Source organism: Lactuca saligna, chromosome 2 (genome assembly GCF_052625555.1).
Source record: "Lactuca saligna cultivar CGN05327 chromosome 2, ASM5262555v1, whole genome shotgun sequence".
Classification (NCBI taxonomy): domain Eukaryota; kingdom Viridiplantae; phylum Streptophyta; class Magnoliopsida; order Asterales; family Asteraceae; genus Lactuca; species Lactuca saligna.
This window is the reverse complement of record NC_136418.1, coordinates 163,879,157-163,900,582: the sequence shown is the minus strand read 5'-3', so window position 1 is coordinate 163,900,582 and position 21,426 is coordinate 163,879,157. Positions and strand designations below refer to the sequence as shown.

Sequence of the window (21,426 nt, the reverse complement as noted above, 5' to 3'; positions counted from 1 at the left end):
TTATTATTTAAATTAATATCTTATTAATTTAAATATGATGAATTTGCATGATTATTTTTAGGATACGACTACAGTCGCGTATTCTAATCCGATGATCACCATTAGCACTTTGCAACTCAACCGAGCACACACTTACGAGGTGAGTTGAAACCCCAATATTTTTCCAAGCTTTTTCATTGTTTTTAGGGAGGGGGAATACAAGTAAAACACAAGTAACCTTGTGTCTAAAAATATAATTTTGTTTATTATATTTTCGTACCATTAACATGCATTTGAATATGAAGTTACTAAATACTTCGAACATCATTGCGGTTAAACTACAGAATATCATAAGTCGTAATATTTTTACATCAACCGAAACTGTTTTTCAAATCCAGTTTTTACCATGAAAATGAATTTAGAAACTATACTAAGTATAATTTATGAAACAAGGGAACCATTTTACAAACTCAGATTATATCATGGAAAAACAAACTTATAAACAATAATAGATATAGTTTATGGAACGAACAAACTATTTTACAAAGTTACATGTTATTTACAAAAAGGTTTTTCTTTATTCTACACATAACCGTCGATATAGATTTGTGAGATAACGTCTTCAAGCACTTATTTAAGTGCCAACAAAAATCTTGACCTTAATAACCAGAGTCTTTTAGAGGGAGAGCGTGAGTTTGTGTATAGATCTATACGAGACTGACAATTCCGCACCTTAACTGTTAGCTACAATTAGGCCGGCAAGCCTGGGGTGACAAATGTCATTAACGATTCCGACGCGTAAAGAACGTCGTGTCAGGCCATCCTTCGTATTAGTATGGTTATGAGAACTCACAATTTGGTATCATTAATACGATTAATGTATGAATGTACAAACAAACTTCGCTTAATTTTATTTAGGGATGTCAACGGGGGCATACGGGATAGGGATTGCATCTCCCGCCCCCCGCCCCCGCCCCCAAAATTTTCCCGTTCCCCCGCCCCCGAAATCTCCATCCTTTCCACCCCCGCCCCCGAATTCTACTTCTAACCCCCATTCCTCCGACCCTGATTGATTTTGGGCTATATTATTTGGGTTAAAAGAGGTTCTTGTTTGGGCTAAAAGAAACTATTTTTTGGGTAACAAATAGATATTTATAACATAATCTTACATGTTACAGACAACTTAAAAACATGTTTTTTTGTTGAATTTTTGTATGTAAAAATCATTTTATTGTTTATTATATTTATATAATTAATATATGTCAATTTATTTAATTTATTAACGGGGCCCCCACGGGGTTTCGGGACGGGACTACCAACCCCCGCCCCCGCCCCCGTCCCCGATTTTTTTCAACATATGCCCCCATACGAGACGGGGCCCCCACGGGATTGGGGTCCCACGAGACTTTTTGACATCCATAGTTTTATTTAATTATAAAACTACAACAAAGTACTTTACAAACCAGTAGGATCAAAAAGGCTTTTATTGTAAATTATAGGATTCTTGGTTTATACGTCAGGGTTATATACGGATAATATTCGATAGGCAGTGGAATGGGTGTTGTCCGTTTCACTTCTTGTTCCTTGTTTGGTTGTGGACGTAGGGCATAATCACTCAATCGACTGTTCGTTCGATATTGATTATATATAATTCGTATGCACTAAGTAATCATAGGAGGAAAAGATACGGGTCATATCGACACGTACCAATATAGCGTATCATTTTCTAGAATTGTATTTACAACTTTGGGGAACATACATCAAAGCAGTTTTATCGAGTAACGAAACAACAAGTATACAAACTTAACACACATCAACATACAAACACTTTGGTCTTAGGGTGTAAGACCACTTTGCAAATAAATTAAGTATGGTAATTATACTTGAATCTTTCAATCTTGGAATATTTAACATTTCAACTCGTTTTATATGGAAAATATAGGATTTTCCAGGATCAACGTCATTCTTTTACAAATAAACAGATTACGATTTAACTTTCTGAAAACAAAAAGGTGATTACTTATCGAAAACAATGGTTTACAGTAGAGCAGGTGCAACTAGAAACGTATTTACAAAAGATCCAACTTTTATTTACAAGTCACCTTACTTATCATTCATCACATCAGAAAAAATAATATTTTTTGGAGGAAAACATTAACATTTTAAAAGAACGGAGAACATTCTTTTAAAAAAAAAATGCTTATGAACTCACCAACTTTAATGTTGACACTTTTCAAACCACTTGTATTCTCAGGATAACTAGTAGACAGGTACCCTCTCGGGCGCTACAAAGACCGAGCATAGTAGCTTTACGTCTTATCTTTTGCGATAGTTCAATGTTAATCATTAAATGTTTTGTACACAATGTAAAACTAGATAATATTAATACAATGGTTGTTGCTTTGATTGCTATTATTCAATTGTTGTGATACTGTACATGACGTCCTCCGCCCCCGAATGTTTCCGCCGTTTTGGTTTGGGGGTGTGACAATTACAGACACATAAATCGTAAGCCAGATTGCTAGAAGGATTCTCTGGTTGTTTGAAGAAAAAGAGAGCTAATAATTTCCGTGTTTTTTCTTCTCAAAGAGAAGAGTCGTTTATATAATAAACAAGATTAAGATTTTTTTTAGGGTTGGCCGTCATGGGTTGCTTTGGAAGCAAGTCAGAGAAATCCATATTTTTAATGAGGATTTAGGGTTTCCAAAATTAACGAATTTCGTTTTTACCATAATCACCCTCAAGAATTTTAATTTCTCACTATGGTCCCCTTGGACCCCGCCAAAGGGGCGCACCCCTTTTGGAAACCCCGAACCCAAGGATGCTACCTCCGGACCCCCCCGACTTGTCGTCGCTCCGGCTTTTAATTCGATCTTATACATGCATGCACTCTGCACAAATCCGTACATATATTAGAGTACAAATTATGAAACCCATTCGCTCACATATTAGTTCAAATTACATAAAATAACATGGTGACACTAAAATCACCAACATGAAACAACCTGGATTGTGGTGACTTGGTAATGCATGTGGAGGATATGGTGAATAACCTATTGATCCGTGTTCAAATCTTGGCGCCACTCAGCCCTTGTGGCCATGCAGGTTTGCATGTAGTAACTCCAGGGCATGAGACAAAGTTTCATGGTTGCAGCGGACGATTAGTCAGTGCACAAAAGCTGGCCTGAAAACCCTCATTAAAGAAGTTCCCTTTCCAATAAAAAAAATCACCAACATGAATTGCTGTCTTCAATTTCACTATGAACCCTAAGTTTAAGGAGAAAGAGAAGCGATGATGAAATGTGTTCTAAGTCCACATAATATGACATGTCATTCGTAATTAAACGTTTAAAAAAAAAGAAAACCGACAAAATAAGTGATAACCGATCGTGAGGGTTTTGGTGATTCAATAATATAATAATGAAAAAAAAAAAAGACGAAAGGAAAACAAGTCCCAACACTTTACCACACAAATGAATCTTTTTGGGGTAAAAACTGCGTTCACTTTCAAAATTACTCTAACGTAAAAATGTTAAATTCAGAATTTTTGTGAAAAATACCTATTGGGTCGCCTCCAAGGCTCCAAGCGTCCAACGGCTGCAAGTTATCTAACCAGTGCATTAACTCTGCCAAATTCTCGTATCAAAACCATACCTACTTCAACTCCCTTCAAGATTTCCCACAAGAAACGAAGCAAAAATGGCAGCAACATCTTATTATGCGACTACTTCAATGTCTTCTTATCCTTCAACGAACCGCTTTGCATCGGTATCAAGAACAGCGTTTATCTCTTATCCAACCCCTTTCAATCCATATAAACTCGACGCAATCTTCAGTTCTAGTCTTCTCTCCCTTTCTTCGAAAAGAAGACAACCAAGAAAACTTAAAGGTGCGCTTTATTCGAGACCCATATGCGTTTGTCTTGCCAATTTCATCTGTTCCTTCGTTAATTTTGGTTTTGTTTTCCAATTTGAGGGTAATTTTGATTATTTTTTTTCGGGTATCGTGTTTCGATGGTTTCGCATTTGTGTCAATTTTAAGATTATCTCCTCACTATCTCCGACGAGGGTTTTCGATCCTCTTGAAGCTGGACGAATCTTTGTAGTCTATAATTTTATATGTGAATTGCAGTGGTTTCAGGCTAGTTACTAAAGTTAAAATACGAACATCTTTGATTCATTGCAGTTAAATCAGCTGTAGCTCCTGTTGAAACCACAGCCGAGTTTGATGAAATGGTTTCTGGGACTCAAAGAAAGTATTACATGTTAGGCGGGAAAGGTGGTGTTGGTAAAACGAGTTGTGCTGCTTCACTTGCTGTAAAATTCGCAAATAATGGTCATCCAACTCTCGTCGTTTCAACAGATCCTGCACATTCTTTAAGTGATTCCTTCGCTCAGGTAATCCTTATGTTTTCTGTTCCCAATTGTTTAACTAAAACAATCTGTTTTCTCTTATAGTAAAAGCAAAACAACACATTTTGATTTTCTATTTATATGTGGTTTATAGGATCTGACTGGTGGGACACTTGTACCTGTTGAAGGACCTCTTTCTCCTCTCTTTGCCCTTGAGGTTTGATGGAGAAAGTCATTTGCTTTGACATTTCTTCTTATTTCATATTGATTTTTATGCCTTTTATTGATAGTTGTAAACTTGTGGCAGATAAATCCTGAAAAAGCAAGAGAAGAGTTTCGTGATGTAAGCAAGAAGAATGGTGGAACTGGAGTCAAAGATTTCATGGATGGCATGGGTCTTGGAATGCTTGCTGACCAAGTAAAACACCTAACCAAATCTTTTTTAAGCTTCCATTGTTTAGTTAAAGATCAATTTCAAGAAAAAGCAACACACTTTCTTTTATTTATCTATTATAGCATCTTACTTACACTTCTTTCTATTACAAATTTACAACAACGTATTTTTTTTTCTTACTAAAGCATTATACCATCTCTATTTTTGAGTTACATTGTCCATGTCCTTTGTTTTGAGCCTCTTTTTGTGCATACTTTGTTTTGGAGTACTTATTTTTTCAAAGTATTTGATTTTGTGTTATTTATTTTATGATTGTTGATCAACAAAGTTAGGAGAGCTGAAGCTAGGGGAGCTATTGGATACACCTCCTCCTGGTTTAGATGAAGCTATTGCTATTTCCAAGGTAATAATTAATATTAGGGTTTGTATATTTTGACTTTGTAGCAAATATGTTCTCCCTTTTTTAAAATGTCTTGTTGATTGTGTAAATCTTTTGGCAGGTTATTCAATTTCTTGAATCACAAGAATATAACATGTTTACACGTATAGTTTTTGATACGGCACCCACGGTAAGGGAGACAATTGTACTTTTTAATTTTTTTAATTATTATTCTTTTGTGTTGAGGGTAATTTTCTGAACATAATAAGATGTGGTAACAGGGGCATACTCTTCGGCTTTTGTCATTGCCTGATTTTTTGGATGCATCAATTGGGAAGATATTGAAGGTAAATTTCTAAACTTGGAAAATTTGGATTTTCTATTATATTATTACAAGGCACTTTTATGTTTAGTAATTATGAGAACTTTTAACCAAGAAAAAAACTAATACACCATCCAATACCAATAAAGAAACCCAATGTAGCCAAATCATTATATTAACTTATTTAAAACATACCTAGACTAGTTGCTATAGTTTAAAAAGGTGTCCCTCTTAAGTCATCTAAGTTAAAAGCATTGTCACTTTCTCAGTCAGTCTTGTCAACATTTTAGTTTAATAGAACAATGCTAAACCATTTGCACAATATATTCGTTAAAAATCAACAAAATACAACAATATTGTTGCTCTTTTAACTCTCAAAATTTCAAGAAAGTAGTTGCAACTTTTATAACTCATCCTGAAAAATGAAATTGTTGCAATTTTATCCACTTCTTTACTTCAAAATCTGTAGCCTTTATACTTTCATATAGTATAACCTGGCAATAACTTTTATGTTTAATTTTGCATGTTACTTGCAGCTTAGACAAAAAATATCATCAGCTACTTCAGCCATCAAAAATGTATTTGGGCAAGAAGAAACTCGTGAAGATGCTGTAAGCACTATAAATATTAAATAATATAATAAGATTTGTAATGAAATGTGTATTTAATTAGACTAGAGCAATGATAACCAGCCATTTTTCTGTTTTTTTTTTTTTTTCTCTCTCTCATGTAGTCTGATAAACTAGAGAAACTACGTGAGAGAATGGTTAAAGTACGCGAGCTTTTTCGTGACACCAATTCAACAGAATTTGTTATAGTCACGATTCCAACGGTAATACCTTCTAGAAACATCTACAATTTTTTTTGTTTTAACTTTCAATTTTAATACAAGATATATATTTTATTAATTTATTTAAGGTGATGGCAATCAATGAGTCATCGAGACTGCGTGCTTCACTTACAAAGGAAAATGTTCCTGTTAAAAGACTTATTGTTAATCAAATTCTTCCCCCATCTGCTTCTGACTGCAAGTTTTGTGCTATGAAAAGGAAGGTAAGATATTTTTCTCATATTCTCTTTTCTTGTAAATATTATAATTTCGTGTAATTTAATATTGTAAATATATGTTTGATATTTCAGGACCAGACACGTGCAATTGACATGATCAGAAGTGATCCAGAGCTGTCTAGTTTGCTTCTGGTACAGGCGCCTCTTGTTGATGTGGAAATTAGAGGCGTCCCAGCTCTTCAATTCTTAGGGGACATGATTTGGAAATGAAACTACATCTATCTATCTATCTATCATCAAGCCTCATCAACATGATAATATAAATTTGGTGGGTCCCATCCTCAGTTCTTATTATATCATGTAAATTGTAAGTCATGGCAACAACTGACTGCTACAAGATATCTTGTGGAAGATGAGTTTTAAGTCACATTTTTGGTTACAAGGCAAGACACATATATAGAAAAGGAAGAATTAGCTCTAGTTAAACTACTATGGCGTTTTTTTTTTTTTTTTCCGAAGGATTAAATACACTGCAACAGTGGTAAATAGTATATTTAGACTGAAATTTACTCTATTAAATTGCTATTTGATGTATGTTTATTGACCAATTTCATCTTCCTTCCATGTGCTTAACCCGGCTTGCTTTGATTAGTTCAACCTGTTGGCCGGATAGCCTTTTTGTGGAGATAATGGTCTAAAGTTAACCCAAAGGGTGCAATGTTAATATCACTATGCAAGAAACCTTTGGAATATTATGGAATATTAAATCAATCAATTTTGTTATAAATAAGGCGATAGCTTTTTTTTTACACGTGTTACTATGTTACCATATGTGCGATATCTACAAATGAGCTTTTTTGTTAGTTAAATCGGTAAAATAGATTGGTATAAGAAATGTGAAATTCTAGATTTGTTTCTAAAAGAGTTGTTGAGGGGAGATGGTACATTTAAGCATATATTAAAGGTGAATGAGACACTCTCTAGCTATCTGATGTGTGGCTCGACAAATTTGTTATACGTATATCTATGTGGTAACATGTTAGGTGATTTTTATGTCATTTGTCATTTTTGGTGTATTTGGTATTTATATGTATACGAAGGGGATCAAAGTGAGCAGAATGCACACTTATATAAAGTGAGGTTGATGGCGAATATTTTGTTGTATGTGATATTCCATTTTTTTTTGGCTCTCACGGATTGGATAATGATTCATAATACGATTCCAATTAGTGTTTTCTCTCTTGTGCCTTAGAAACAAAAAAAGTAATTTGTTATTAGATGATCATATGAAAATATTTGTTGAACCGGTGCAAATAGTTTTCAAAGAAAGTGAAACCACGATATGATAATTATCCAAACAAAATCGTTCTTTTCATCATCAACACATCCTAAATCACCATTTTCCCCAACGTAACATAAAGAAACACTTGTATTGAAGGCTATGTATTAACCAGTCAAAAGTTTGGCTAGTCTAACATTCTCATGACACTTGCTATAGATAACATTATACATACATGCACAAGGGAAAAACAATAGATACCATCGTAAGGAAAATGATTATTGGTACTATTTGTTATTACCACAACTCCATGTTGTCATGAAAGTTCGCTACAATAGGAGTTAGTAGGTGTGTGAAAGATGGTGCAGAAAGAAAGAAAATGATTATTAATAAAGAACGACCCAAATAAATTAGAGTTTTAAGTTTTAACTTTCAAAATTATCAAAATGTTTTATATTTGAGATCTAACGAGTTAAACTTTGTATCAACCTAAATTAATTTATGGCGACTCAACTTTTTATTCACTAAAATTTCCTAAGATTTTCGTATCATGTTGGATGAAGGACCAGTTCGATTTTGACATGACACGTGAAACACGTGTGTATCGGTGAATAAGAGAGGGAAAGTGAATGGCATTTCGGAGAATCTTTGAAAAGGCGACCCCTTTTTGGTACCAGGAATCCAACCTCTATAAAATCTAAAAAGCATATATTCAACAGTATCGTTCTCTCTCCTCCAAGCGAACTGAAAGAATCTCTCATCACATTCAGTTGTTTATGATTCATACGTAATAATAAGATGAATTGCCTTACAAATCTTTCAAGGTTCGTTTCAATTTCTCATTTTCCTCGAGGTTTTGCTAAATTTGTGTTGAATTCACCATGATCGGTTGAGTTTTAATTCTACCAGATCCTATTCAGCTTTGCCTTTACGTAGCTTCAAATGTAAAGCTTCAATTTATCCGAGCTTTGTCAATATGAAGGTAAACTCGTTGATCCAATTGCGAGCATTATGTGTATATATGTGTTTCAAAGCGTGTGATTTGGTGTGCGTGTGTGTGTTTTTCGTCACGAGCAGGGATTGGTGAACGCTATTGATCTTCGAGGAAGTTGTTTAGTAAAGGTAATTAATTTGATTGCGTATTTTTTTGTTCACTTTGTGCGTTTATTGTTTATGTTGAATCTTGTGGAAGGTTAAGGACTACCTCTGACTTGACTGCTTTAGTGAGCCTTGAAAAAACTAACATCTCCCACGTAATTGTGATTTTGAACTCTTAGTCTCTTATAACATCTCATCTTTCTAACATTGATCCAACATCTGTTGCAGAGTTGGATTTTTGTTCTGTAGAGGGATGTTTTCTATATGCTTAATTTTTTTTATGTGATATGCTTTCGATGATTATGAATTTCTAAACCACTGATTCTGTTTTCCCTGTCATACCATCGCATTGATCATTAAGGAAATATTATGTCACTCTAAGCTGCAATTATCAGCTAGAATTTTATATCGTTGATGAAAACCATCAAATATGTTTCTCTCATGTGTCATCAACTATGTTTGATTGTGTAGGCAACTTCTAGTCCTACACCTAGTACCAACATACATGGTGCCAAAGAAGAGGAGAAATCTGATGTTTACAGTACAAACATGACAGAAGCAATGGGTGCTGGTGAGTATACTGATTATGTAAGTTTTATATCTAAACTCAATACCAAGTGGCCTTTTCCCTTTTGGTCCAGTGGTATCTGTGGATTTCTATAATGCCTAGGTTGCTAATATATTAATTTCAGTTTTGACTTACAGGCATGAGCTTGGAATGAATTACAGCTTCATTCGTCCAGACTTAATTGTCGGATCATGTCTACAGGTAATTTACACATTCAGACACCTTCAGATGTACTTTACACATTCAGAATTCTGACCTGTACTTTACACAATCAGACTCCTGCAGATGTTGACAAGCTTCGGAGTATTAAAGTCAAAACTGTATACTGCTTGCAGCAAGACTCAGATCTCGAGTATCCATAAAAACATTTAATCATTAATCCTTTAAACACAAAAGCACAGAAATTAACAGCTTTCCCTGTTTTCCATCTAACCTGTTCACCAGATATTTTAGTGTGGACATCAATGCCATTCGTGAATATGCCAGCACATTCGATGACATTCAACACCTACGTGCTGAAATAAGGTAACTCCTTTGGCCTCTTATATACATAAGGTCTGTTTTTCTAGACTGAATAAACTGTCTAAATGAAAATGAATGACCATTTTACCCTTGCATTACAAAAACAAATTAAGTCGAAAGGAAACAGCTGTCTAGATTAAGTGCGAAACCACTAACCACAAATATTATATTATGGAGCAGAGATTTTGATGCCACTGATTTGAGGTTGCGTCTTCCTGCTGTGGTGAGCAAATTGTACAAAGCTGTTAATCAAAATGGTGGAGTAACTTACATACATTGCACAGCTGGACTTGGAAGAGCTCCTGCAACTGCTGTATGCTGAAAAATCTTATCTTAAGTTACATTTATGCCCTTTTACTTGCTTTTGCATTACTTATATATTATAATGATGAAATTATTGATGTGGTTTCTACTCATATGATAGTTGGCATACATGTTCTGGGTTCAAGGGTATAAGCTCAATGAAGCACTCAGTCTACTCCTGGTAATTTATGACTGATAATTTTCATTTTGTTGTAAACTTTTATGCTTATGCAAGTCACTCTTCTCCTTTCTGTGCAGAGTAAACGTAAATGTTTCCCAAATGTGGATGCTATAAAAAGTGCAACTGCTGACATTGTGAGAAGTTCTTCAATCATATGCTTTGTGAATAAGTAAATAAGCATATAAAAAAGTGAAGCTACCCTTGATGAAAATTAAGTACATGAATAAAAACATGTGTTTTACTTTAATTATTCTTAAAGTGAGAATATATATATATATATATATATATATATATATATATATATATATATATATATATATTTGTTTAAAGCTTACAGGCCTAAAAACAAGATCAGTCACGCTGACATGGAATGGTGATAATTGTTCTTCAGTAGAAATAGCTGGACTTGATGTTGGATGGGGTCAGGTGGGTCATAAATTGTTAGATATTGTAAATTTTTTCAACATATATATATATATATATATATATATATATATATATATATATATATATATGTATGTATGTATTGATGGATTTATCGTTTCATTGCAGAGAATTCCATTAAAATATGAGGAGAAAAACGGTTCATGGATCCTTCATAGGGATTTGCTTGTAATTCTCTAGCTCCTTTCTTAATTATACATATTTGGATGCCTAAGAATGACATATATGCCCTTATGATTGAATAGGAGGGTCGTTATGAGTACAAGTACATAGTTGACGGTGAATGGATGACCAATAAATACGAATCGCTTGCTCCTGTTAACAAGGATGGCCATGTCAACAACTATATCCAGGTACAAGCTATATATAATATATATGTATATTTATAGTTTATGTTTATAGGCCAATAAAATACTGATAGCATCATTGTTATTTCAATTATATTTACTACTGATGCAGGTAGTGGGTAATGATCCAGAGAGTGTAGATTTATGGACAAGATTGGGGGATGATGATTTTGATCTAACGGACAGTGAGAGAGAGACGATAAAAAGGGTTTTGGATGAGTATCCGGATGACGAGTAATCAACCGTATATCCACATCTAGCATTGTGAATCACTTCATGGTTTGTCTACTTGTTTTTTGTATAATCACATGTATATATAAGATTGTGATATCATATGTTTGCTTTGTTGCATTGGTGGTCCCTAAAGAATAGTTTCATTACATTTTTGGTCCTTGAGTTGGACAGCGTTAAAAAGAGTCCGTAAGGCCACATATGCATTGCACATGGGAGAGTACTATTTTTTTGCCTTCCTCTCTCCTTTGTCCGTCTAACAGCTACTTCCTTTTGTGAACCAGTTGAGATTATTCACCCTAGTACCATATTCAATGTCGTTCTAGTCAAATGATCGTGCAACTCAAAATAACTACATATCTTTATCCATTCATCTTTCCTGCATCTAGGGGTTTACATATAAAAACTGATCTAGTTCAAACCGACCAACATACATTGGATATCCGATTATAATTAGATTGGATTTTTTTGAACGGCAGTTTAGTGCACCGGACAGTGACATCTGATAGGACAGGACAGTATGCCATAACACCCAACGAACCCAGGGTCGATCCCTCTCCGAAGAGATACCAACAACATCCTTAGCAACTCAGTTTCCATTAAGGCTTCACTCCTTTGGACACAGAACTTGACACCATTCCCCCAAAAACCACTAGGAGGGGAAAACTAGAATGTGCCTCCGTCAAGACCTCATTGGCGTGATTGGATTGAATTGGTTTGAAAATTTCAACATCCAAATTGATTTTGGATTGGCCTGTTCTTGGATGACCATCTAGATCCAATCCCAACCCGAATCAACTCAATCCAATTGTTATCCGATATCCAGTTATCATTAAATTTGATATATCCAATTATCATCCAACTATTATCCAATTATTAATACATATATATCTAATTATCATCCAACTATTATGTAACTATTATCCACTTATAATCTAATTATCCTGTAAGTGTATATCCAACTTCATATTGTTATTGTATTTTGGTTGGAACTTGGAACTAATTTTTAATACTATTGATTGTTATTGTATTTGTTTGTATTGAATATTTGAAATTTATATTTTATGTATTTTGATTGGAACTTGGAGCTAATTTTTAAAACTATTGATTGTTATCGTATTTTGTTTGTATTGAATATTTGAAATTTATATTTTAACACTATTGATTGTTATTGTATTTTGTTTGTATCTTCCACAACGTTTTTGGTATTTTTCCTTTGAAACTTCTATCTATCTCATTAATCGTCTACCATCCCGTATCTCTTCAAACAAGTCACCTTTTCAGCATGTTTTCAATAGAAAACCCGATTACTCATTCTTTCGGGTTTTCGATTGTCAATGCTTCCCACACCTCTGACCATATAATCGACACAAAATGGATTTTCGCTCCACTCCATGTGTTTTCATGGGATATAGTCGTCTTCATCATGGGTATCGATGCTTTGACCCTGTCACGGACCGCATTTACATCGTCCGTCATGTCCACTTCAATGAAGAGGTCTTTCCTTTTCACTCTCCTTCACCATCACCATCCAACCCCAATACATCACCCATTTATGTCTCCACTTTTCCCACTCATGCTGCAAGCACACCAGAGCTATATCCCGAAGCACCCACTACCAATGAAAACGACACTCGTACACCTACATCTCCTACCTTACCACCTCCCCTCCACCAGCCCCATCCCCACCCCACCCCACCCCACCCCAGCCTCACCCCTACCCCTACACTCTCGGCCTTCTAACCTTCACCAAAATCCCAAGCGCAAAACCCCTTACAGCCCATCTGCATACACTGCCACTGTACCTTCCTCCCCTCTTACCGAACCCACTTCGTTTTCTGTTGCCAACAAGTTTCCCGAATGGCGTAAAGCGATGCTTGATGAATTCCAGACACTTCAAAAAAATGGAACCTGGTCGCTTGTTCCTCCTGTGCACAATTCCAATATAACTGAATGCAAATGGGTGTACAAATTAAATAAAGATTCACAGGGAAAAGTTTCTCGCTACAAAGCACGGCTTGTCGCTAAGGGGTTCAAACAACAACCGGGCGTTGACTACCACAAGACTTTTAGTCCGGTAATCAAAGCCACTACTATTCGAGTGATTCTTTCCCTAGCCATGACAAACAAATGGCCCTTACGACAGTTGGATGTCCAAAACGCATTCTTGCACGGTGATCTCAATGAAACAGTTAATATCCGATAGCCACCAGGTTTTGTTGATCCTCGCAAGCCTGATCATGTATGCCTTCTTCACAAATCTCTTTATGGACTCAAGCAAGCCCCACGTGCTTGGTTCACTCGACTGTCGACGACTCTTCATCGTCTTGGATTTTTAGGATCCAAAACCGATCCCTCTCACTTCATTCTCAAGACAGGCCGTGTTATTGTTTATGTTATTGTTTACGTGGATGATATTATTGTCACAGGTAATGACACTAAGGCTATCGATCAAATCATTCATCAACTGGGATCTACCTTTGCCATCAAAGATCTTGGCAAACTTCATTATTTCTTGGGTATTGAAGTTGTTCCCCATGGACATGACATTCTTTTGTCCCAACACAAGTATATTTTGGACATACTTCAACGCTCCGGTCTAACATATTGTAAGCCAATATCATCTCTCATGAGTAATACTCAGATCTTGACTCCCGATGATAGTCCATACCTCTCCAACCCTGTTGCCTATCGACAAACTGTTGGAGCACTTCAGTATGTTACATTTTCTAGACCTGACATTGCCTTTGTTGTCAATAAGGTATGTCAGTTCATGCATGCTCCCACTGAGAATCACTGGTCTGTTGTCAAAAGGATATTGCCCTATCTCAAAGGCACTGCTAATTTTGGTTTATTTCTTCGTCACAACTCGGACTCCTCTCTTCAAGCCTTCACTGATAGTTGCTGGCAACGTACTGATAGCTCAAAAATTACCGCCTTCTCTGATTCTGATTGGGCTGGCTTCCCGGTCGATCGGCGTTCCACGGGAGGGTTTGCTATCTATTTGGGGTCCAACTTGATATCCTGGAATGCTCGCAAACAACGAACTGTTTCAAGGTCCTCTACGGAGTCTGAGTATAAGGCTCTTGCAGACACTGTTGCTGAGTTGCTTTGGCTAAGGGCTCTCCTACATGAACTGGGAGTTTCTACAAAATTCTCTCCCACGCTATGATGTGACAACCTTGGAGCCACATATCTCTTTGCAAATCTGGTTTTTCATGCCCAAATAAAACATGTTGAAGTAGATTTTCCTTTTGTTCGTGAACAAGTTGTCTGAGGTCAATTAAAAGTCCAATTTATATCTACCAATGATCAGATTGCTGATGTGTTCACTAAGCCTTTATCCTCTCAAAGATTTCTCTTTTTACGGTCCAAGCTGCAGGTCGTTCCATCTTGCGGGGGAATGTTAGACATATGTTTAGATAGTTTATTGATAGTGTTTATATTAGAGGGTATCTAAATGTAACTATCTAACATATATATAGGATTGTAATCTACGCTACATAATATACAAATTCATTACCCTTTACATGGTTTAACTCTGAAGTAAATGTCCAATGGATAAAACTGATCCTGTCCAATGTTTAATTGTATCGGTTCGGTTGGCCAAGGTTAATTGCATTGGATCGGTTGATAATATCCAATATCCAATAGATGATTGGATTGGATTGGTTCTATAAAAAAACATTGGATATCTAATTACGAACAGCATCATGCAAAACTTCTCCTCAATGATGCATTTTATTGCCTCCTTCGTGACGCACAACTTTTTTTCTTCTTGAACTCCTTTACCTATGTTCGTTACAGTTTTTTGTCCTCGACATCTTATCTTCTAAAATTGCTAAGTTAAGAAATTTCATTTTGAAAGCCTCCATTTTGCGCCTATTTTTCAAAGTGACAGTTCTCATCATCTTTGTTAAGGTTCCCCGAAAATTAAGCATCAGAAAAGATTGTGTATGTGTTTGATTCCAATGTCTAGGCCTTTTTCGATGATTGGACAAGATCACCCATTAGAAGGACGATGCCCATTTCAGGTGATCTTTCATAATGTCTCATATCGCCGTATGAAAAAAAATTCATTTTGAACGAGTTATTGTCGGATTTTTTTTTGAACTTTCAAGAATCCGCTTCCAAAATGACCGGCGTCTTTGCTAATTTCCAGCTTTTCCGAAACATTGATCCAAGCCTTGAGCAATGTCAAGGTTCAAACATTATGACTATTATAGTATTGTTTTTATTATTATAAATATTTATAATTATTTGTATTTTTTGTTGCTATTATTATTATTGTTATTATTATTATTATTAGAGATATATATTAACCGAACAAAAATATCATAAAAATCTATCGATATTAGTTTTAATAATTATTAGTACTTATATTTTATTTCTAAAGTTACATCTAGAAAGTGCATTTCAATTTTATTTGATTTTTGCGAACTATACTTCATTTTTTTTTTTTTTTTTTATTATTAGCTTTCTATAAAGAATGACAACGCATTCGATAAAAACATTTTATTAGCAACGCTTCATTTTCAATATCTTCAACAATTTCATCGTTTAAAAGCACTAGGTGAACCAACACTCCCTTCCTTCTATTTATAGTCAAAAGTCAAAACAGTTTTCAGACAGTCCACTGTCCGGAACTGCTGTGTAGGTTTTCACACTTCCTCCTTGGCATTGGCATTGCTTAAACCCTTTCATCTACGACTTCCAATCCTTCACATACGACAAACAGGTAACTTCTATATATGTCCGTTCGCATTTTCGTTCTCCTATTTTACATCGATCTGATGATTATCTTTAATTTTTGCCTGGATCATTGAATCTCATACGTACGTCCCCTAATTAGGAGTAAGTTTCTTGGATGAGAGCGTTTAGATTCTATCTTGTTTTTGGAGTTGCTTAGGTTGGACTGTTCTTGTTTATTCTTAATGATGTAAAATGAATGTCGCTTGGTGATTTTGCATACAACATAGGCGGGAAAACAGACATTCAGTAAAGCCGATTTCCTGCCCTGTCTTAAGAACCTGGCTCAAAAGAGAAAAGAAGACCGAGGCTAAAAGAAATCTCATTTTCGACGATTGAACTACAATTTCAGTTGATTTGAGTGAAATTGGACGCCTTTAGTTGTGAAGAGATATATTTTCGATTGTTTGAAATCCTAACTGTGAGACCTGATACAAACTTATTGACCTTTTGAAAACTATAAGGATAGTCGTTAGTTGTTACAAGTACTTGTATATGCATCACATAAGCAATAGGTTACCAATCAAATAAATACATGCCGATTTTTTTGGGTTCTGTTTCTGCAAATGGGCTTTCAAGAGTCGAGATATGTCTCTACTGGAGTGCTATCAAAGGAAATTGAATTTGTTAGGGTTGTTTCAGACTTAATTAACATCTAAACCCTAAACCATGGTTAACTTCTTGCTCTTTTGTTTGACTTTGAGGGTTACATGTCATACTTAATAATTTGCTCCTTTTTGTTTAGATATAGTGATATGAGATGATATTGAACACCTTTCTATGTCAATCAAGTTTAGTGTAGAGTTTTGTGAGTAGCTGTCATTATTGGTGAACTCTTCCCTCACCTGAATGCAAGTTATCAAAGGAGGTTTCATTAGGCAAACCTTTGCCCTAGCAAAATCCAATGACTCAGCAGGAGGGAAAAGATCAAAAAGACGCTCAAAAGAGGAAAGAAAAGAAATGGTGGAAGCTTTTATAAAGAGGTAATTTCATTCCATTTTATTCTCCTTCTTCTTTTCCATGTCTTTAAGTAATATCATCAGAGCTATTGCTTTCACAATCTGCTTCCAAGTTTCACAAGTAATTAATTATTTCTTTCTTCAATGTTGTTTAAGATATATAGTTCTTAATTTTCATGATTTTTACAATATGCTAACTTACAGATATCAGGGGTCAAATAATGGAAATTTCCCATCACTACGTCTCACACGCAAGGAAGTTGGTGGGTCCTACTACACAGTGCGTGAAGTTTTCCGTGAGCTAATTCAGGAGAATCGAGTCCTGGCCCCACCTAAATTGCCTCCAAGTGAGGAGAACATGGAGAATCTAGACAGCTTCTTGGAAAACAATCAACTGGGTTCCATTTCATTTGATCCAAAAGACAACCAAACACTACTTAAAGAGTATGAGCTAAGACGGGAAAAAGTTTTGAGTTCAAGAAAGATCTCTGAACTACAAAGATGGAATCTTGATGATGATATTATTGTTAATGGGAGTACTCATACAACAATGAAAAATGAAGAATTTGAAGATCCAAGATATAATAATGGAAATTTGGATAGTGAAGTTGAAGAACCAGTGCATTCAGAATTGGTTATGGAACAGGCTACGAAAGGACAAAAAGATGAAACAGAAGAAGTTAAAGTACATCATTTGTCAGAAGATGTAGTGGTAGAGACTTTTCCATTGAGACCTGTTTCTAGCATGGTTTATAACATTGATGAGAAAACAAGTGAGGAAGAGGTAGTGGGTGGTGGTAATGATGAAAGATTTGTTCATGATGCAATCGAAGATGTTAAATTTGAGGAAACATTGCCTGCTGAAGACAAAGTGAGTTCTTTTGAAACTTTTTATACCACTTAACTCCCATAATTAATGGTTTATTTTAAACTAACGATAAAATTGTAGTTCTAGTTTAACATAAATCTAAGAAATTGCAACATACTTTAATTGGATTTGTTTATTATAGCATTCTACTTGTATTCCTCTTTACTATAGCATTGTACTTTTTTTTGGAAGTATAGTGCTGTAAATAGTAGAAAGAAATGGAAGTACGATGCTATAAACTACACCATAAATGAAAGTACATCGCTATTTCTTGCATTTAGCCCTCTTGAATGTAATATTATTTGCCACTTTGACAGGCATCCAGTATCCCTAAACATGGTTCTTTAAGCAATGAATCATGGGAAGCAGCAGTAATAAAGAAACCAGAGAGGCAAGAAACTAATCCGATTGTGTCATTCACCAAAACATTCTTTGCTGCATTCATGAAGTTATGGTCTGAATAAATAGTCAACTTCAGGTTTGCTCATATATAATATGGATTTAATTGGGGTTGAAAGAAAATAATTTTGATATGTTTCTTTCAAAGAAAGTTATTAAGGTTGCAAGTTTGGTTATTAATGTGCGTATTAGTAATAGAAGACAGGAGGCAAACTTCCATTTTTGGTTGTGGGGCGACAAATAAATATGTATTGTAATATTTATTTTCTTTGTGAAAAATCTGTAATGGCTTTTGGCATCATCCGTTTATTATTGAAAATATTTGGAAATGTTTTGTTTGTTCATGCCAAAAACTCGCGAAGATATAGCGTGATTTTTTATTTTTGTTAGAAAGAGTATCCTTATTTGACTTGCGAATCATGTCCTTAGCATGAAAATGTAAGCAGTTTGGCTTTATTTCAAAAAAAGTAATAGAAACGTATGCACGATTTACTATTTGTGGACAAAATGGTCATTTTATTAAATTTCGGATAGAAGTAGTTTTCCACAAGTGCACCAGTCATGACCATCTTTTTCGTTCAAAAACAAAACAAAACAAAACACAACACGTCTACCTTTGAAGGTGGTTTTAGTGAACAACTAAGATATTAATTACTAGTTGTGACATTCGAGTACTACATTGATTTATTCTAAAAAGAAGTTAAATAGTATAAAAGTCTAAACATTTAAGACTTTGAATTTATAGAAAAATGAAAAAAATATTGAATTATTGAAATTGAAATGTTTATTTATCTTTTAAATTTAAAGAAATAATTTAAATAAATAAACAAAAAAATAAATAATAATAATTGGGTTTTAATTTCGAAATAGAAAAATAGAAAAATAAACAAGAATTTTGAATTATTGAAACAGAAAGTTACATTAATGAAATTGATATATATTTATTATGGTTATTATATTTACATACTATATGGAATTTAATAAAATGATATGTAAAAAAAAAATTAATTTAAAATAACCATAAAATAACATATTATAAAATAAATAAGAATGACATATAACAAAAATTTTATTTATTTATTAGAATAGAATTAAAAGAATATGAATATGGTATAACAGATAACCATTTTTTATTGGAAGTGCACCATTTGCATTTATTAAATATTATATTGACCTATGGTCATATATATGCAACCACTTGTTAAGCCACAACGCCCCTTAATGAAGTCCAAGGGTAAAACCACTCATGCCGCCCGATGTTTTACACATTGAGTTCAATTTACATCGTTATCCCTAAGGATATGATTGCCATATTATCAACAATGTAAGATCTTTTATATGTGTATACAGTATATATACATACATAAGATAGATCATAGATAGATATACAGTGTGTGTTAGAAGGTGATACAACAAGAGAAAAGAGAGATATGGGTTTTAGTGAGAAGCAAGAAGCATTGGTGAAGGAATCATGGGAGGTGATGAAGGAAGACATTCCTGCTCTTAGTCTCCATCTTTATGCCATGTATGTTTGATTGTTTTCATAAAATCTGCATCAACAAAATTTTTCTATTTGTAATATTTTAATAAAGTATGTATGAAATAAAATGATAAAATCGTAACATACAGGATATTGGAGATAGCCCCGGAAGCAAAAGGGTTGTTTTCATTTCTGAAAGACACGAATGAAATTCCCCAAAATAACCCCAAGCTCAAATCCCATGCTGTTAAAGTATTCAAGATGGTGAGTTATACTTATACTACATCGATCTATATGTATATTTTCCCCATTGTTACCTTTGTTTTCTATACATACATGTATCACGATTGCTTATTATATGTACATGTGTGATGAAAGGTATGTGAGTCAGCAATTCAACTGAGGGAGAAAGGTGAAGTTGTGGTTTCTGGTTCTTCACTCAAGTATTTGGGATCAGTTCATCTTCAGAAAGGAATAGTTGATCCTCACTTTGAGGTAATTTATTAAATGTTTTAAGAAGTGCGAGTTTTGATTAAATAAATTAAATTAAACCAAGTTTTTTATTTTTTAATGAATGAATGAAGGTGGTGAAGGAGGCTTTGATAAGAACAGTGGAGAAGGCAATGGGAGAAAAATGCAGTGAGGAAATGAAGAGTGCCTGGCGTGAAGCTTATGATCACTTGGCTGCTGCCATTAAAACTGAAATGAAGCAAGAGGCTGCACAAACTCAAACTCAACTTTGAATACTGACGGATATATTTATTGATGGTCTTCCAATAAAGTGCAAAATTATATAGGGAGCTATTCGTACGTATATGTGATATAAGACCTATAAAATTTTGATTTGTACACTGTCTTTTTCATCTTCAATCAATAAGAATATCTTGAATCAATAATAATATCTATCCGTCTTCTCTCTCTCTCTCTCTCTATATATATATATATATATATATATATATATATATATATATATATATATATATATATATATATATATATAGACACACACACACACATCTGTCATCTGTGATATAAGACCTATTATGCTATGTTCTCGGGTAGGGACATGAACAAATCGGGTTTGGGTTAACCCATTTTTTTGTAGGTTAATGTCATTTTAGATTTTTAGTTGTCTAACAAAATAACGGAGGAGTTGGCTGAAGGCCAGAATGATTGAAGCCATATGGCCCAGATCGGAATGGGGTAAGTTTGTCTCTTTAGACTAAAATTTAAATATTGGAATATTATTATAATTTTAGTTTGCAAAGTGGTGCAATCTGATCATATGATCTCAAAATTCAGCCACACGATACATCAATGTATACAATTAATGTCCATGTCTGTACTATGGTGGAATTCATTAAGAATTTTCAAGTTTGTTAGTCTATGTAGAGATGGTTATTACAATGTAGAGAGTATTGGACACATAACTTGTACTATTTGAAATATAATAGTATGTTTTTTAAAAATATAAGAAACCTTGGAAGCTACCATGATAGTTGTTGCAACAAAAGAAATTAGTAGATCGTGGTGTTCTTACAAAGTTGTTATTTTTGCTTTATAT

General features: G+C 34.4%; 4 protein-coding genes across 10 annotated transcripts; all 4 read left to right on the top strand.

Moving 5' to 3' along the window:
- The first annotated feature begins 3,552 nt into the window (after positions 1 to 3,552).
- LOC145032533 (ATPase GET3B-like) lies at positions 3,553 to 7,028 on the top strand. The gene is made up of 11 exons (XM_078981377.1): positions 3,553 to 3,868; positions 4,165 to 4,376; positions 4,486 to 4,548; positions 4,639 to 4,749; positions 5,054 to 5,128; positions 5,226 to 5,294; positions 5,386 to 5,451; positions 5,963 to 6,037; positions 6,160 to 6,258; positions 6,345 to 6,479; positions 6,567 to 7,028. The coding sequence occupies exons 1-11, from the start codon at positions 3,679 to 3,681 to the stop codon at positions 6,702 to 6,704; spliced, it is 1,233 nt and encodes a 410-aa protein (XP_078837503.1). The 5' UTR covers positions 3,553 to 3,678; the 3' UTR covers positions 6,705 to 7,028.
- A 1,377-nt stretch (positions 7,029 to 8,405) lies between these two features.
- Positions 8,406 to 11,527, top strand: SEX4 (dual specificity protein phosphatase (DsPTP1) family protein). Of its 4 annotated transcripts, XM_078981373.1 has the most exons (14): positions 8,406 to 8,537; positions 8,623 to 8,695; positions 8,791 to 8,835; positions 9,283 to 9,382; positions 9,504 to 9,580; positions 9,655 to 9,731; positions 9,824 to 9,904; positions 10,082 to 10,214; positions 10,326 to 10,385; positions 10,463 to 10,519; positions 10,716 to 10,811; positions 10,938 to 10,997; positions 11,075 to 11,182; positions 11,289 to 11,527. In XM_078981373.1, exons 1-14 carry the CDS (start codon positions 8,512 to 8,514, stop codon positions 11,412 to 11,414), a joined length of 1,119 nt encoding a protein of 372 aa, XP_078837499.1. In that variant the 5' UTR covers positions 8,406 to 8,511; the 3' UTR covers positions 11,415 to 11,527. The 4 variants fall into 4 exon arrangements, with proteins under 4 accessions (XP_078837499.1, XP_078837500.1, XP_078837502.1 ...); XM_078981374.1 differs by lacking the exons at positions 8,406 to 8,537; positions 8,623 to 8,695; positions 8,791 to 8,835 and having other exon boundaries at positions 9,281 to 9,399; positions 9,517 to 9,580; XM_078981376.1 differs by lacking the exons at positions 8,406 to 8,537; positions 8,623 to 8,695; positions 8,791 to 8,835 and having other exon boundaries at positions 9,517 to 9,580.
- Positions 11,528 to 15,986: 4,459 nt separating this feature from the next.
- On the top strand, positions 15,987 to 18,711 carry LOC145032530 (DNA binding protein). 4 transcript variants are annotated; one of them, XM_078981372.1, is made up of 4 exons: positions 15,987 to 16,145; positions 16,959 to 17,139; positions 17,320 to 17,986; positions 18,301 to 18,711. In XM_078981372.1, exons 2-4 carry the CDS (start codon positions 17,006 to 17,008, stop codon positions 18,445 to 18,447), a joined length of 948 nt encoding a protein of 315 aa, XP_078837498.1. In that variant the 5' UTR covers positions 15,987 to 16,145; positions 16,959 to 17,005; the 3' UTR covers positions 18,448 to 18,711. The 4 variants fall into 4 exon arrangements, with proteins under 4 accessions (XP_078837498.1, XP_078837495.1, XP_078837494.1 ...); XM_078981369.1 differs by having other exon boundaries at positions 15,988 to 16,145; positions 16,954 to 17,139; XM_078981368.1 differs by having other exon boundaries at positions 15,988 to 16,145; positions 16,949 to 17,139.
- Positions 18,712 to 19,700: 989 nt separating this feature from the next.
- LOC145032529 (anaerobic nitrite reductase AHB2-like) lies at positions 19,701 to 20,761 on the top strand. The gene is made up of 4 exons (XM_078981367.1): positions 19,701 to 19,907; positions 20,012 to 20,126; positions 20,241 to 20,357; positions 20,447 to 20,761. Exons 1-4 carry the CDS (start codon positions 19,813 to 19,815, stop codon positions 20,603 to 20,605), a joined length of 486 nt encoding a protein of 161 aa, XP_078837493.1. The 5' UTR covers positions 19,701 to 19,812; the 3' UTR covers positions 20,606 to 20,761.
- The last annotated feature ends 665 nt before the right edge of the window (positions 20,762 to 21,426 follow it).